General features: G+C 42.4%; 2 protein-coding genes across 2 annotated transcripts in view; one reads left to right on the top strand and one right to left on the bottom strand.

Moving 5' to 3' along the window:
* The window catches only part of LRRC2 (leucine rich repeat containing 2), a 99,781-nt gene that overhangs the window by 76,662 nt on the left and 5,922 nt on the right, over positions 1–17,197 (bottom strand). The gene's annotated exons all lie outside the window — the stretch shown is intronic.
* FAM240A (family with sequence similarity 240 member A) lies at positions 1,344–7,049 on the top strand. Its single transcript, XM_081525954.1, has 2 exons — positions 1,344–1,549; positions 3,044–7,049. Exons 1-2 carry the CDS (start codon positions 1,407–1,409, stop codon positions 3,144–3,146), a joined length of 246 nt encoding a protein of 81 aa, XP_081382080.1. The 5' UTR covers positions 1,344–1,406; the 3' UTR covers positions 3,147–7,049.

Genomic DNA, 17,197 nt, shown 5'->3' with positions numbered 1-17,197 from the left:
ATAAACTGCAAAACACTTTTACATTTATGATCAAATTAAATCTTCAGAGAAATTTTAAAGATGAGGAGAATGAGACCTGGAGAATTATTGGCAAACAGAAGGTGCATCAAGTTGATAGGTCTGGAGTAAACGTCTGGTTTCAAACCTGCCTCACTTCCATCCTGCCCTAGTGTCCTTGCTAGTCCCTCTGGAGAGCTGTGATCCAGAACTTCATGCTGATTCCAGACCGAGTATCCACACGCCCCTTCAGTAGCTCCCTTGGATGTTAGTGTCCAAACAACTCAAACTTTGTCCAGCATTGCTCAGGGTTGCTCTGCACAACCCTCTTTCTCTGGTTTCCTGTCTTTGCACAGGCATGGCCAGGGCAGCTCCACTGACATCCCTCACTTTCAATCACCATGTGGAGTTGACCTCTTCAGAATGTCTCCATCACCCTTGCATCTGCCACCTGGTCATAGCTCCTCCCTGGACAATTCCAGTTGCCCATTAATTCCTTTACCTGCACCCACTCTCACCCCTCAGCCCCTGTTTTGACCTGTCTGCTGGACCCACCGAGGTCTAGGAGTTGGGCAGTGGTCTCTTTATGTAAAAAGTGAGCATTCTTGATTATCTGGCATGTATGATTCCACACACAAGCGTACATATACACACACGTGGGTGTACACACATGCACGTGCACACCGAGCTGCTTGCTCTGTTGTGTCAGATGTTGGGACTATTTTCTGTGACAAATCTCTTTAGTAAAGAGCCTGAAAATGTTCAGAGGTGTGCAGCCTGCCTTCTGTCTGTTACAGCTATGAGACCTCAAGCGAATTTAATCACTCCTCAAATGTCTCGGCTAGAAAATGAGGAAGGGGATATTGACTCATGGAGATATGATAACTAAAGGGACCAACAGCATAAAATGCCTGGCTCATACTTCCTGCTGATAAAAAGCTGAGAATTCATTCATTTGTGAGGGGGAAGGAAGGACAGAGGTATTTGTCAGATGCTGGTGAAGAGACAGGCTACCCACTCCAGTATTCTTGGGCTTCCCTTGTGGCTCAGCTGGTAAAGAGTCCTCCTGCAATGTGGGAGACCTGGGTTTGATCCCTGGGCTGGGAAGATCCCCTGGAGAAGGGAAAGGCTATGCACTTCAGTATTCTGCCCTGGAGAATTCCATGGACTATAGTCTATGGGGTCACAAAGAATCGGACTGAGTGACTTTCACTTCATTTGTGACATGCTTCAGTGGGGAGCTTCTGCAGTCACATCCCTGGATCCCATCAATAAACCAGTGTTCCCTATCATGAGGTTTTACGCCTGATTGGGGTCTCCCTCAGGTGTTAAACAGCAGGGTCTGTACCTTTCAGAGTACAAGGGAGCATGTTCTGTGGAAGTTCAGTCAATATTTTCTTTTTCAGGGGATGAACAATCAGTACGTCCGCCGGGAGGTCTTCTGCCGGAACACCTGTCACGAGCTCAAACGCTTCTGGGAAAGGGAAATTGGCAAACAGACTTACTACCGAGAATCAGAAGAACATCGGCTGGGAAGAAGTGCACTGAGAAAGTATGTGCCTTGTCTACTTTTTTATTATTAATTTTTAAAAATAAACTTTGATTTTTAGGGTGGTTTTAAGTTCACAGCAAAACCCCACCACACACAGCCTCTCCTACCAGCAACATGCCCCACTAGAGGGTACTCTGTTACAATTCATGAACCTGCACAGACACATCATAATGACCTTTGCTTATGTGTTTTTTGAAAGCAAAATTTATTTCCCCAGAAAAATGCCAATCCTAGAGGATGCAATTATTTTAATTTTCCCTGCATGTGGTCCTGCCACCATCTATGGTTATGGGCAGTAATTTAAGAAATTCTTCCAAGTTAACAAGTGTACACAGCTCTTATCTTTATAACCAGAAAAATCTCTCCTCTCCGTCACCATTTCTAGTGTGTGAGGGTTACATCAAATTTGTGGAGCATGGCAACAGATGTATCCATGAAGAGCAATCAAACAAAGGAGACAATGACCAATTAATGCTCAGTGCTCATTTGGATAATGACACAGGATGTCCTGTGTGGTTCTGGGCCCTCTGGTGTGCAACCTTGTTCTAACCAAGCAAGTTGAGTGGAGAGCAGTGACTCATACGAGCAGACCTGAGTTGCTGTTTCTGGAAACAGTGGCACTTCACCACCCTCACACATACAGCCTCTCGATGACTGCAGGGAGTCACCTACAGGCCACAGGAAAGGACAGGCCAGCTTGTCTGTTCCCTCAGAGGGAACAGTTCAGTTGTTGTCTGTTCACTAAGACCACAGCTATTGTATAGCCAGGGGCTGTGGGGCATATGTATGCTAGCCATTTTATCTCCTCTGTTAGCTTTTTAACTATATCTCTGTGTGTTATTCTAGTGGTTGCTTTAGGATTTATATACTTATCACAGTCTACCTTCAAGTGATACATCATTTCCTGTAGATGGTATGAACCTTGCAATTATATGAATACAATTTTATCTCACCTCTGGTTTTTGAAAGATAGCTTTGCTGGGTAAACAATTCTAGATTGGCAGGGCTCTTCCCTCCCTCTTATATTTTAAAGATATTGCACTTTCAAAGGAAATTTTAGAAATTAAGACTAAAATAGTCTTCAAATAGAAAGAAAGAAAGTGAAGTCGCTCAGTCATGTCCGACTCTTTGCGACACCATGGACTGTAGCCTACCAGGCTCCTCTGTCCATGGGATTTTCCAGGCAAGAGTATTGGAGTGGGTTACCATTTCCTTCTCCAGGGTATCTTCCCAACCCAGGGATCAAACCCGGGTCTCCCACACTGTAGGCAGACGTTTTTCCATCTGAGCCACCAGGGCTCAAATAGAAATGAGATTTCAAATATGTATATATTTAAATTTGCAAGTCCTCTGCATACCTTTTAAAACCCAAACACACACAAGCAACACAAGCATACATAGAACACCTTCAGAATAAAAGGGAAAGGAGCTTCCCTGAACCAAAAGTCATGGAGAGGAATGCTCCATTTGTGTATATTTTGTTTCTGTTTTCAGGCTCAGGGAAGAATGGAAGCAGAAAGTGGAAACAAAGCTGAGACTACGCAACAATCCAGATGAGACAGAAAAGCAGGCTAACGTTGGCCAAGAGCTTCATTGACACAAGAGGATACAAAGCACTGAGGTCATTCTGCCAGGACAAGCCAGTGCAAATCCCTTAGTCCCTTTGCTACACCATACAGATCCCATACTATTGTTTCCTGCACCTGTGAGGGGATTTACTTGTGAATCCTTCTCCAGTGCTGAGCGGAAATTATTAGCCAAGATAGTCCTCTCTTCCTGGGAGCCAGAATATTATTCCCAGTACCTCTAAAGATGGAATTATCTAACATCAAAGCTCTATGCAGCTTACTTTATTTCCATATTATCATCTTCTAATTTTGAAATCCCAGTATTTGAAATTCTAAGCACATGAGGTGGGGGGTGATGATTTTTACGGTCATACTGAGTTGACCAAAAAGTTCACTCAGGTTTTTTGATAACATCTTATGGAAAAACTCAAATGAACTTTTGGCCAACCCAATACTTTAAACATTTGCACATTAGTTTTGTTCGACATTTCTCCTAAGAAACAGATCATGTAATCCTTTCTCTTGTTTTCTTTTTATAAGAGAAATGCACCTATCTGCAGCAATAAAAAATATTGTAAATAGTCATTAGTATAAGGTTTATAAATTAATTGACCTAATACTATGTTTTCTTCACATGAATTTAATTGGCTTATTCAAAAACACGTTCACATAGAACCACTCAATAAGATTGGGGTAATTTTAATATAACTTGGTTGCCATGCCATTGCCGGCATGTGTGCTCTTTGTTTTGGCCATTCAGGCATGCAGGATCTTAGTTCTCCTGACTAGGATCAAACCCACACCCCCCGCAGTGAAAGTGAGAAGTCTTAATCACTGGACCACTAGGGAAGTCCCATGTGCCTTCATTTTGTTGCTTTAAATCTCCACATGCTGGCAGCTCAGCTAAGGTGTATCTTGCCACCCCAACAAAATGTCTGTCACATAGATTCTGGACTTTGAAATATCATTGTCACTGCCCAGTTATCTCTCAGATCCCCTTATAGAGTTGCTGCTTCTTAAAGTGAAAATTATAACTAGGCCTGGTGCACTTCCCAAACAGGGCAAAGGAGCAGAGAGATAGACGTATGCTGTAAAGTACTTGATGGCTGTAGGTAGCTAGCACCTGCAAAGTCTTACATATTCAAGAAGCAGTGCTACCAGGAGACACAGAGAGCAAGGCAAGGCAATTCTAAACAGAGACAGTGGGGTGTTCCAGTCCTCTAAACACCCTGATATACCACAAAGGGCTTCCGTTAACATCCCCAGGGGGCCCAGGTGGGAATCACCATCTCAGTGGGAGGCAAGAAGAGTTAGGGGAGCACTTCCTCAGATTACACTTATATGATCCTAGAAACAGGGCTCAGAGCCCTTCTCCCTGCTATGGTCTCTCATTCAACTTGGGATTCAATTCAATGAATAAACCATGAATTTCAGTTGGGATCATTGAGAGCATTCTGATGAAAGAGGAATTTTTGTTGGGTATAAGAGGAAAAGTGAAAGTGTTAGTCACTTAGTCGTGTCTCTTTGCAACTCCATGGACTGTAGCCTGCCAGGCTCCTCTGTACATGGAATTCTCCAAGCAAGAATACTGGAGTGGGTACCATTCCCTTCTCCAAGGGATCTTCCTGACCCAGGGATTGAACCTGGGTCTACTGCATTGCAGGTACATTCTTTCTTGTCTGAGCCACCAGGGAAGCCCCATAAGAGGGAAATAGAAGTTAAAAAGGAGAAGAAAAGACAGAACTTGCAGGCTCTGTCTGAGAGGCTCTTAGAAGAAAAGGCCTACCACCACGAACTGCAAAACACTGCTGCCGGAATGTAAATGCAATCAAGTGAAGCAGAAAACGCAGGTGAAAATTTGTTGTGGATTTTCTGACTCATCACATGCCCAGCTGCTGCTAAGTCGCTTCAGTCATGTTCAGTCGTCTGTGCGACCCCACAGACGATAGCCCACCAGGCTCCGCCGTCCCCGGAATTCTCCAGGCAAGAACAGTGGAGTTGGTTGCCATTTCCTTCTCCATTGCATGAAAGTGAAAAGTGAAAGTGAAGTCGCTCAGTCGTGTCCGACTCTTAGCAACCCCATGGACTGCAGCCCACCAGGCTCCTCTGTCCATGTGATTTTCCAGGCAAGAGTACTGGAGTGGGGTGCCATTGTAAACACAGCAGAAAAAAAACAGAAGTGATGTCTCTGGAGGCTACAAGTCTAGGGGAAAAGATAGCAGAAAAGCCAAGGTAATAAGTGTGAAGAACTAAATAACACTTGGAGCCACAGTAGCAAAGGTGCCCACCTGATATGGGGACCCATTCTGGCCGAAAGAGGGCTTCTTAAGAACAGGCTAGTTAAGCCCAGCTGAGCATGATCCAGTGAACGCAAAATTCAGGACTCAGGTCCTGGGTGTCTTGAGGGAATACATTTAGCTAAGCTAGAATAGGAGTGAGGAGAAAATGTAGCAAGAGCTGAATCTGAAGAAATCAGCATTCGGGCTTTGCTGGCTGAGCATCTGAGCTTTTCCCGAGGGCCAGCCACTGGAGGGGGCCACTTAACGGTGTTGGCCAGGGGAGTGCCAAAATGGACATGGTTCAGGAGGATTACTTTGCACAAAAAGATGTCAGGACAAAGGTGGGAAGGCCAGCCAGGAGCTTCTGCAGATGCCTCTCAAGAGGCAAGAAGGTTCACACGAAGTCCTCAGTGCCCTGGCAGCAGCGACTGGGGGGAAAGAGATGGGGAGAGAAGCAGGAGTGTCTTTTCTCACAATACTAGAGGCTTGAAGTCGAAGATCAAAGTGGCAGCATGGTTGGTTTCTGATGACAGCTCTTTGCTGTCTTATAGATGGCCACTTCTCACTATGTCCTCACTCGGCATGAGGAGAGAAAAAGGGAGAGAGAGAGGGTAAGAGAGGGAGGGAGAAAACAAGCTCTCAGGTGTCTCTTCTTGTTGTTGTTTAGTCACTAAGTCGTGTCTAACTCTTTGTGACCCCGTGGACTGTAGTCCACCAGGCTCATCTGTCCATGGGATTTTCCAGGCAAGAATACTGGAGTGGGTTGCCATTTCCTACTTCAGGGGATCTTCCTGACCCAAGGATTGAACCTGTTTCTTCTGCATTGGCAGGCAGGTTCTTTATCACTGAGGCACCAGGAAGCCTGGTATCTCTTCTTACAAGGACATTAATCCCACCATGAGGGCCGCACCTGCATGACCTTATCTAAACCTAATAAGCCCCCAAAGGCCTCATTTCTAAATACCTGTCTTTATGAAGGGTTAGGGCTTCATGATATGAACTTGGGAAGGGGTAGGATTTTGGGGATAGGGAGGACACTGCAGTCCATAGCAGAATGGGATGCTTTCAATCTGTATATCAAGTCCTGGACAGAGCCCATTTTATCAAACTGATCAGGATCAAACAGCAAAAACTTTGATAACTGAACTATGGCATGGAATGGCATAGGTTTCAAATTGACCTCTGGGTAGCATACAAGCAACAGACCACAAAAGCACTGCAAAGGCTTTGAAAAGTAATTGATATTTAAAACATAGCCCACAAAAGTGGGCCAGGACACGCATTCTTAACATAAATAGATTGACTGCCTATTAAAATAGTTATATGAAAAGGAGAGTCTCCTAACCTTGTACTCAAAATGTCCAGGATACAGTCCAAAATTGCTCATACCAAAAGCCAAGAAAATCTCAACTCACATGGGAAAAGATAATCAACAGACACTTAGTACTGAGATGACATAGAGGTTGAAATTATCTGACAAGGATTTTAAAGCAGTTATATAAACACTTCAACAAGCAATTACAAGAACTCTTTAGGCAAATGGAAAAAAGTAAAAAAATATCAGCAAAAGAACAAAAGATATATAGAAGAATCAAATGGAACTTTTAGAAATGAAAGCTTTAATAACCAAGGTAAACAAACAAACAACAAAAATAACATTGGATGAGCTCAAGGGCAGAATGGAAAATATAGAGAAAAGGATCAGTGAAGTTCCAGATAGTTGATAAAATTATCTAATTTGAATAAGAAAGAGAACACAGTTAACAGTTTTGTTTAATTTTTTTTTTTTTTTTTGTCAGTGCCACATGGCTTGTGGGATCTTAGTTCCTCAACTGGGGATTGAACCCACACCCCCGCCTTAATCATTGGATTACCAGGGAAGCCCTGAATATAGTTTTCTCAAAACAAACAAACAGGCAAAAAGTAGCGGAGTGTCTGGACCTGTGGGACAATAGCAAAAGATATGAAATTTGTGTCACTGGAGTCCCAAGAGGAGAGGATGCCCACTTTCACCACTTCTGTTCAACATAGTATTAGACATCTAGTGAGAGCAACTAGCCAAGAAAAAGAAAATAAAAGGTTTATCTTTGTTCTTATATCAAGATAAGCCTAAAGATTACACACAAATACAAAATAAACTGTCAGAACTAATAATAAGTGAATTCAGAAAAGTTGAAGAATATAAAATATACTCAAAAATCAGTTATATTTCTAATATACCAAAAATGAACTATCTGAAAAAGATTATGAAAACAATTTCACTTGTAATAGCATCAAAAAGAATAAAATACTTAGGAATTAAATTAACTAAAGAGGCAAAAACTTTGTACACTTAAAAGTACAAAATATTGCTGAAATAAATTTAAAAAGACACAAATAAATGAAAAGACATCTCATGTTTATGGACTGGAAAAATTAATACAGTTAAGATGCCAGTATTATACAAAGCAATCTATAGATTCAATGCAATCTTAACAAAATCTCAATGGTGATTTTTACAGTAATAGAAAAATCTGCCATAAAATTCAAAATTCAATGAATTCCAAATAACCAAAAACAATCCTGAAAAAGAAGAAAGTTGGAGGTCTCATAGTTGCTGATTTCAAAACTTTCTACAAAGCTAAAGTAATCAAAACAATGTGGTACTGGCATAAAGACGGACACATAGGCCAATGTAATAACATAGAGAGCCAAAAAATAAACTCTTGCATATGTGGTCGGATGATTTTCAACAAGGGTGGCAAAACCATTCAATAGGGAAAGGATAGTCATTTCAGCAAATGGTGCTGGGAAAACTGGATATCGACATGGAAAAAAATGAAGTTGGACACTTATACCATTTACAAAAATAAACTCAGAATGGATCAAAGACCTAAATATAAAGGCTAAAACTATAAAACTCTTAGAAGAAAACATAGGGGGTAACTTTATGACATTGAATTTGACAATAATTTCTTAGTTTGACTTGGATATGATAACAAAAGAAAAAATAGATCAATTGGGCTACATCAAAATTAAAAACTTCTGTACATAAAAGGACACAATCAATAGAGTGAAAAGGCAACCCATGGAATGGGAGAAAATATATACAAATCATATATCTGATAAGGGTTTCACAGCCAGAATATATGAAGAACTAGAACTCAACAACAAAACACAAACTACCTAATTCAAAAATGGGTAATGTAGTTGAGTAGCTATATTTAAGTGGAAATTCAATAGAAATCTCCGAAGAAAACATGCAAGTGGCCAATAAGCCCATGAAAATATGCTCAACATCCTTAAATCATTAGGGAGATACAAATCAAAATTACAATGAGATACCACCTCACACTCATAAGATGGCTACTATCCAAAAAACAGAAAATAAGTATTGGTGAGGATGTGGAGAAACTTAAATCCTGTCTGTTAGTGGGAATGTAAAATAATACAATTGTGAAAAACAGTGTATCAGTTCCTCAAAAAACTAAATGAAGAATTATCACATGGGCCAGCAATTCTACTGCATATATACTCAAAAGAATTGAAAGCAGGATCTTAAGGTGGTGTTTTCACACTTATGTCCATAGCAGCATTATCCACAGTAGCCAAAAGGTAGAAGCAACCCAAGTATCTACCAACGAACGAATGGATAAGCAAAATATGGTATATCCATACAATGGAACACTATGGAGCTTTAAATAGGAAGGTCTGACACATGGTACAACATGGATAAACCCTGAGGACATTAGGCTAAGTGGAATAAGCTAGTCATGAGGGAACAAGTACTGTTTCCCACCAGGCTTGCATGGAATGGGGAAGGAGCAGTTTCCTCAAATAAAAAGCAGAAAGTGTACTGAGCAGAAAATAATTTGTCCCCATAGATCCAAGGGGACCATGACCAAATGGCAAACACCCACAGGACCTCAACAGATCTGTGGTCACACTCTCACCCTTAGCTGTTCTGAGCAGCATCTGCTCAGAGCTAAACTCAGAGAAGTTCCTTTCTGGCTTTCCTTTCCAAATCTGTGGTTCCCACAGCAGCCAGGCTTATACTGTAGAGCCCTGTCCTGACTTGGCTTCAGAAAAGAGCATGGTACAGACCCAGCAGACATTTCCCCAGGGTAAGGTGGGGTGGATCAAGGAAGAATCCATTTCCTTGTGAGCATCTGAATGAATACCACGGAAACCTGAGAGCTCCAGGGGCCACCATGGCCTCAGACTGTAAAGCGGAGAAGTCTAGCTGCTCAGAAATAAGAGGCAAGCAGATGCCTGGAGAAAAATACAGGGGTGAAAAAAGTGTCCTCCAAGGTTCTCGGCGGCCTTCCACTCCCACTTCTCATCCTTCCCAGGGCCTGACCGCTTACCCAACTTGGGCTCCATAAGGTACTGATGCATCTGTATAATAAATTCCCTTTTCAAAGCTGCCTACACATTTCTCTTATTCACAGAGTTACAAACAATATGGATTAAAGGAGATTTCAGGACTTCCCTGGTGGTCCAGTGGTTAAGAATCCACCTGCCAACGCATGGGACACAGGTTCTTTCCCCAGTCTGGAAGGATCCCACATGCCGCAGAGCAACTAATCCTTTGTGCCTCAACTACTGAGCCTGTTCTAGAGCCCATGCTCCGCAACAAGGGAAGCCACTGCAACAGGAAGCCTGAGCACCACAACAAAGAGTAGCTGCCATTCGCCAGAACTAGAGAAAGCCCAAGCCCAGCAGTGAAAACCCAGTGCTGCTGCTAAGTCACTTCAGTCATGTTTGACTCTGTGCAACCCCATAGACGGCAGCCCCAGTGTAGTCAAAGATAAATAGACATATATATATTTTCAAAGGAGATTTCAGAGTCTGGATCAGGGGATGGGGCTGTTCTTTAGAGACCGGGCCTCCCACATCACCCGTGAAGTCTGCTGGGACCTGAGGCCCCAGATGTGCACAGTGCTCTAGGGGAAAGAGTCAGTCTCATAAGTTTGGTGCTAGGTTGCTTACTGGGAGGAGAGCACCCAGAGTCCACTCAACTCATGGACTAAATTCTGCCAACAAACCTCTCCCAGTTCTATCTCAAGGGCAGCCTAAATACCTTGGGTTCTCCAGAGCAGTCCCCGATTTCGAATGTGTTGCCAATATCTGCTCCTGTGTCACCATTTTTGGTGAAGAAATGTGGTCACCATAAATATACTCCAACAGGATTCCAAGGATTTTTCGAAGACATCTCTCGTAGATTCTCTTGGCTGGGCAAGTAAGTACTATGCGTACACTGCATAAAGGAATTAGACATCAGAAGCTACTGGACAGGGGAGCATGTATTCCACAGGGCCCAGGGAGCTGGTGCTGTTTGTTCTGAAGCCACAAAGCATCTAATAAATTGTGTCAGGCTAACTTTCTGTATAACATATTAAACGTACAGAAGAGAATTCTACTGTGCATAATTCTAGCTAGGTGACCTTAGTCAAGTTATTTATGAGCTTCAGTTTCCTCATCTTTAAAATAATACAGTTAAAAATTACTTTCTTCATAAGTAAAGTACAGTGCCTGACACATCGTTAAGTTATGGTGGGCAAATTGATGGTGCAAATGGAGGTGTAAAGCAACTGAATAGATTGCTAAACTTCTAAGAATGATAATTTCTAGAGTTACAAATAGGCTTCAAGTGAGTGCACTTAAAGGTTGTTCCCACATTTAAATGCTCAAGATCAAAGTATTCTTTCTTCTAAGATTTTCTGAGAAAGTTTCTCCTCTCCCACTCCCATATTCCACCACCCCCATCTCATTATCTCCATAAATAGTGCCCCAGTCACCCTGTTACTCAGATTAAAACCTAGTCACCCTGGCTCTTCTGTCTTAAACTTCCATCTAAACCACTCACAAATCCTGCCAGTTCTACCTTCAAAATTCACAAGGTTCTTAAGTTCATAAGGTTTAGAATGAGACCACTACACCCTAGTTCAAAGGTGACAGTAACTAACACAATTAAAATTTATCATCTTTATACTGCTTAATTTATAAGAGAAGGTCAGAGCCACCCACTTCCCCCAAGGACACCTTCTTTGGGAAGTGCTGCCCCCTTTCCATGAGCAATGGTTCACTTAGGATGGGTGCAAGGGAGTTGGGTTGGTGAGCTGTAGGTCCCTCAGGAAGCTTGATGGAAGTGGTACTTTTTAAATAGAGTGTGAAAGACAGAAAGAATTCTATTTCCAGGCCACTGCTCAGATATTTTGGAGCACTACCTCCTCAGGACACTTCTTAGATACCGTAAAAATGGATATCTTAGAAGCTTCTGTTTCAGTGTCTACCTGGTCTCCTAAATGGGGGATAGAGACTCATCAGAAGTCTTGGCTAGTTCCATGCTGGTCTCCAGCACAAAGGCTATGACCCGTCAGAGAGAATGATGAGTTCACAGTCAAGGACGCGATGAGTGGGAAGAAGAGGTCTTGGACTTGGAGATCCCGTTTCTATGGGGATAGGTTTTATGGGTGTGCTGGCAGGTGGAACAGTCTGTGAATGTCACATCTCTGAGTATTAAAAAGGGATGTCTCTCTTTGGAAATACCCAAGCATTGCTGACTGGGTGGGGCTCTATCCTATTCCTAGGCTGAACATGTCCCGAAGAGATTTTTATTGGTTGGTATGTTTTAGTTTAGTTTTTTGTGAAGCACGTGAATACAAGTAGAATGAAATTCTTCTTTTAGGACTGATCATAAAATCAACTGGTCATGTCCACCTATGTGGATGTAACTTATCATTTTTAAAGTTCCATTGGAATTCTCTTCTGGGAAAAAACATGTTTATGGAATCTTGTATAGTGCTTGAAAATAATACCTGTATGACATAGGATTAGTTTGTTTGAGGTCAAAAAAGAGGCTTAAGGGATGAATCAGGCCCTGAACCTCAGCTCCCAAGCCATTCTGTCCCTCTGGCTTGTGTCCTCTCAGAGATCTGAACAGTCCTAGATGTTGCTCTTTGGAAACGAGCAGACACTGCTTCCTTTTCTCTAATCTGTGGAAAGGTCACCAGAATAATGCATCTACCAGGTTGAAGACCAGCTTTGGGAGAACTTGAGAAACAAACAGTGGGAGAAGACCAGGAAAGGAAGGTTCCAGATACATGGTCTGGCTGTGGGGAAAGGGTAAGATAAGTTGGGGCCAGGAAGACCCAGGACTCACCTCAGGGGGCTCTGAGGCTGAATGTGAAAGCAGAAACCTTGGCTGCCTTGGCATCCAGTACAGCCCTAGGGTCTGGAACCACACTCATAATAGGTTACGAGACATACAATTTACCTGTTGGATGAATGAATGGAGTGTTCACACAAGCACATTGCTCTATGAGAAACTCCTCAACAACACCCCATTCACAGCAGGGCCAAGGAGGCTGAATGGTTGTCACCTCGGGCAACATTTGCTCCCCCTTTCAGCAGAGAACTCTCAGTTTGTCTGAATTAGTTCACATAAAACAGGCTGATGTCAGTGGCTAAGCTTCAGGGGCTTCTCCTTTTTACAAGGGCACTTCCTGACCAGGAAGATTTCATTATTTCATAACTGTTCAGTTGGTTCCATTCGGCCTAAAAAATGAAGGGCATTACAGTGGCGTGGTGCTTCTAGAACTTTTTCACATGGGTCCAGTTCAGTTGTGCCAGGCCTGAGCCCACTTCTGGGTGCGCCCTGCGGCTTCTTGGCTGGTACTTTCTCCCTATTAAACATAATGTATATGTAAGCCCTGAGTGGCTTTAGCCATGGGTGGTCCCTGTTCCTTGTTCATGACAGGGGCCCAATTCAGATCCTTCTAGCCCCAGAAGGCTATCTTGGAGGACAGCTCCAGAGTCTAGTGAGGACTTGGGACAAGAAGAGGGAAGGATACAAAGAAGGCAGAGAATGAACTGAAGGAAGTAAAATCCATGAATGAGAGAAAGTACAGTTTTTTTGGAAAGAATCATGCAAAGGGTTTAGAAAAATTGATTCCTGATCTGATACATCTCACTGACAGGCCAGCCAAATGTATTTTGTTGGACTCACACAGCAGGTAATTAAGCTGACTGAACAGGATCTCAAGTTGCTGGATGAAACCCTCCAACAGTATTGATTCAACCTCGTCCCTCAGGGTCCAGGACCCATCAGCCAAATAAATCCCATCAACCCTGATGATGTGTACTTTAGAAAGCGCCAAAGGGCTTTTTCTGTCTCTACACTGACCTTTCTCCTTGGCCCAAGGCATTTATCCAGGTACACAGGGTGTATTAGGATTGCAGACTCCACTTTCTCCTGCAAGGAGGAAGCTGAGGGAGGTTCTACCATCTGTAACAGCCCCAGCCTGCTAGCCAAGGCTGCCCTGAACATCTTCCAGAGACGAGGTGGTGGCATTGATCACTTCAGCTGAAATCAAGGACAAGTTTTCACATCACCTTTTCTAACTGGATGATTCCCATTGGAGGGAAAAGTGCCCTCAGTGTCCACATACATAGTGAGTCTGAGCAAACAATGGTAGCCTCATTTTGAAGAGATCTCAGCAATTGTCAGGGGCTTCCCAGGTGGCAAGACTGGTAAAGGCCCTGCCTGCCAATGCAAGAGACTTAAGAGGCATGGGTTCAATCCCTGGGTCAGGAAGATCCCCTGGAGGAAGGCATGGCAACCCACTCCAGTATTCTTGCCTGGAGAATCCCATGGACAGGGGAGACGGGGGACTACGGTTCATAGCATCACAACAAGCTGACACAACTGAAACACCTTAGCATGCACATACACACAGCAGTTGTCAGGCTACAGGAGCCGCCGGTGGTTAAGCACTCAAAGGTCTCTTATGACAACCCCAAGGTACTAGTCACCTGTGGGCCTGACAGGATGGAGACAGGTGTCTGTATCCAACAGAGCCATGAGCCATGAAACAGAGCCCTAAGTCCTTCCCTTCTCTGAGCTTCCCCAGCATACTTGAAAAGACGTGTATGGCCTTTGATTTCTCTGGGGGAAATAAAGATCTCTGGCCTCTGCCCCAAGAATCTTACTCCTTAAAGGAGCTGTGCTGAGGACATTGAGGAATGGGAGAATCAGTGTCATGTCTCATTGATTTAATCCTGGTTTGCTGGTTTCCTATGGTGGCAATCTTGGTGCTTCATTGACATTATTTTTGTAGACTTTTTAATTCTATCCTGTGCTTTCTGACTGATTCTTGGATGAAAGACTCAAGTAACATACACTGATAGTCAAGTGCATAATTTATAAAAATTTTAGGTATATAATATGTAAGAGGCACAAAAGACCTGAAGCAGTGTAGGTAGACAAACATGAAATAAATTAACAAAATTAGCCTGTCTTAGTATGTCAGATTATAACAGATAACACTAAAAACTGGAATAACTGTACCTGCTTTTCTTCCCCCGACTTTGGTCACACCACATGGCATGAGGGATCTTAGTTTCCCAACCACGGATTGAACTTGTACCCCCTGCACTGGAAGCACAGAGTCTTAACATCTGGACCTCTAGGGAAGTCCTCTGTGCCAACTTTAAAATAATTTTGTGTTATTTTAACTCAGTGCTTAAATTTGGGGCTCTGGAATGAATTAACAATTTTCCACTGAAATTAAACTTAATTATGTTGTTTAACTTAGGAGAATTTGCCCCAGATGAGGCTTTTTTCCTTTCCTTTTTTGATCTTTATGTTATAAGCATTTTCAGATTTAAAGTATAATGAATATGCATATATATGTGATCAAAATTTAACAACTGCTGACATTTTGCCATGTTTGCTTTACCTATAACTGTTCTGCAAATGTTTTTGAAAATGAATTACAGATACAATGACATTTCACTCCTTAGGTTTCTCTGAAATTTTCTCTGAAAATCTGACATTTTCCCACATAACTAGTATAAAACTATAACACCTAACAATACCAATAGTCATTCCTTAAACTTATCTAATACTCAGTAAAAATCATATTTCTCGACAATAAATTACTCAACCTATGGTTGGAGAAACATTGTAATCTGGAAGAGAACCTGAAGATATTATATTTATATATCTAAGACTCTATAATAGTTTCCCTGTGAAAAGAACCAAAATATCTCCCTTACACAAGGGAAAAAGTGACAGAAATTTTCATTTTGTTCAAAAAAATTTTAGACAGCATCAACAGAAACTGTAAATTTCATTGCTATTGTCTGCTATTGTGCATCGAGAAGAACAGGATGTTCAAAATTCCCAAAGGGGACTCTTTTCCTTGGGCATCAGTAGGAGTCCCTGAACTGGAGACACTGTACGTCTTTTCTCTCCTCGTTAGATACACACCAATGTGTGAGGTACACTGATCATCAGTTCTCAAACTCAAATCAAGACCACTGTCTCCCAAAGAAAGTGACCTTCCTGGATTCTCAAGACCCATTAAGGATGGCTCTGGCCAGCACCACTCTGTGCTATTCTGTTCTCACAGCTGTGCTCCTCGGGGTCTCTGTGAAGCACTGAGACACTCGAGCATCGAGGCCAGCAACCAACTCTCAGCTACATCCTGCTCACCTTCCTCTTCCTGCTTTTCCTCTGTTCTTACCCTCCATCAGCCCTCTCAACACAGGCACCTGCATAGCTCAGCAAATGACATTTACATTTGTGTTTACTGTGGTTATTTTCACTGTTTAGGCTAAAATCATGACTGTGGTTTTGGCTTTCAAAATAAAGGGGAAAGGATATCAGGAGCACTGACTCTGTCTGTCCCATCATGCCTTGATCTAAGTCAGAATCTAGAATCACGTTGGGACTCTCTCCTCTTTTCACTGAAATGAACACACACTCGATGAGTCTACACACATCATCGCTGGATACACTAAGGGCTCCGTCACTGCCTTCTATTGTGTCCTGGAATGCATGGGATCCTTGGCCCTGGGAAGCATTGCTGTGGATTCCCCTGTCAGGAATCTACCTGACACCTTTGGTGAAGCCAAGATCAAGCATGTTGGTGTCCTAGAGTGTCTGGGTCACCTCCTTCCCTGTCTATCACAGCACCATGGTGACCACGCAGACCTTTGTCTTCTTGGCCTCCAGTGCAGGACTACTAGGCTGCATCTTTGCCACCTGAGTGCTACATCAGTATTCTGTGGAGTACTGATAAGAAAACCTTGCAGGGTTTATTTTTGGGTCTATTTAAGGAGTAAAATAGGCCCTGGAGTCAATAAACATTTCAGAGATTCATCTTATGGTTCTCAAATAGATAGGTAACAGACACATGAAAAAAATCACCATTTTTATAGAGATAGTGATTCCAAACCAAACTTATAATTTCACCTTTTCCTCAGTTAGCAGAGGTTTTTCTCCTATGTTCTCTAGTATACCAGGGGCACAGCTATGCTCAGTCAACAGTTCTTGAAACTTCAAAGTTATCTTAGATATTCCACTCTTCAAAATTAAATCTATTATCCCTATTATCTATTTACATGTACAAAAACTTCATTTTACCCTTCAGCTTTTGAATGAATTTTCTAGCCAAGACACTGATAGTTGGTACAATCTACCAGGTGGTCTACTATTAATATTTTAATTTGGTCCCAAAAACCTTTAGGCACCATCAATAGAAGTTAATGCTCATCCCTAAATAAAATGGCTTTTCACATACTAATACGGGGACTTATTCCCCTATTTCTTCTTCTAATATATTTAGACTTTAATTTTTACCTTTTAACTATTCAGTTTATCTGGTGTTTGTTGTGGTTTGTGAAGGAAGCTACACCATCCCTTTTTTTTTAAGAGAGAGAACTGGAGGGTGTGTGGTTTGCTATCTGTCCTGAGTCAGGTCTATTGAACAGAAGTGCCTAAAGTGAAAGACTGAAGTTGGGGCCCAAAGCCC

This window comes from Giraffa tippelskirchi, chromosome 9, assembly GCF_054371585.1.
Source record: "Giraffa tippelskirchi isolate mGirTip1 chromosome 9, T2T-mGirTip1v1.2.pri, whole genome shotgun sequence".
NCBI lineage: Eukaryota > Metazoa > Chordata > Mammalia > Artiodactyla > Giraffidae > Giraffa > Giraffa tippelskirchi.
Note: the sequence above shows the minus strand (reverse complement) of the source record. Positions and strands in the feature narration are given on the sequence as shown.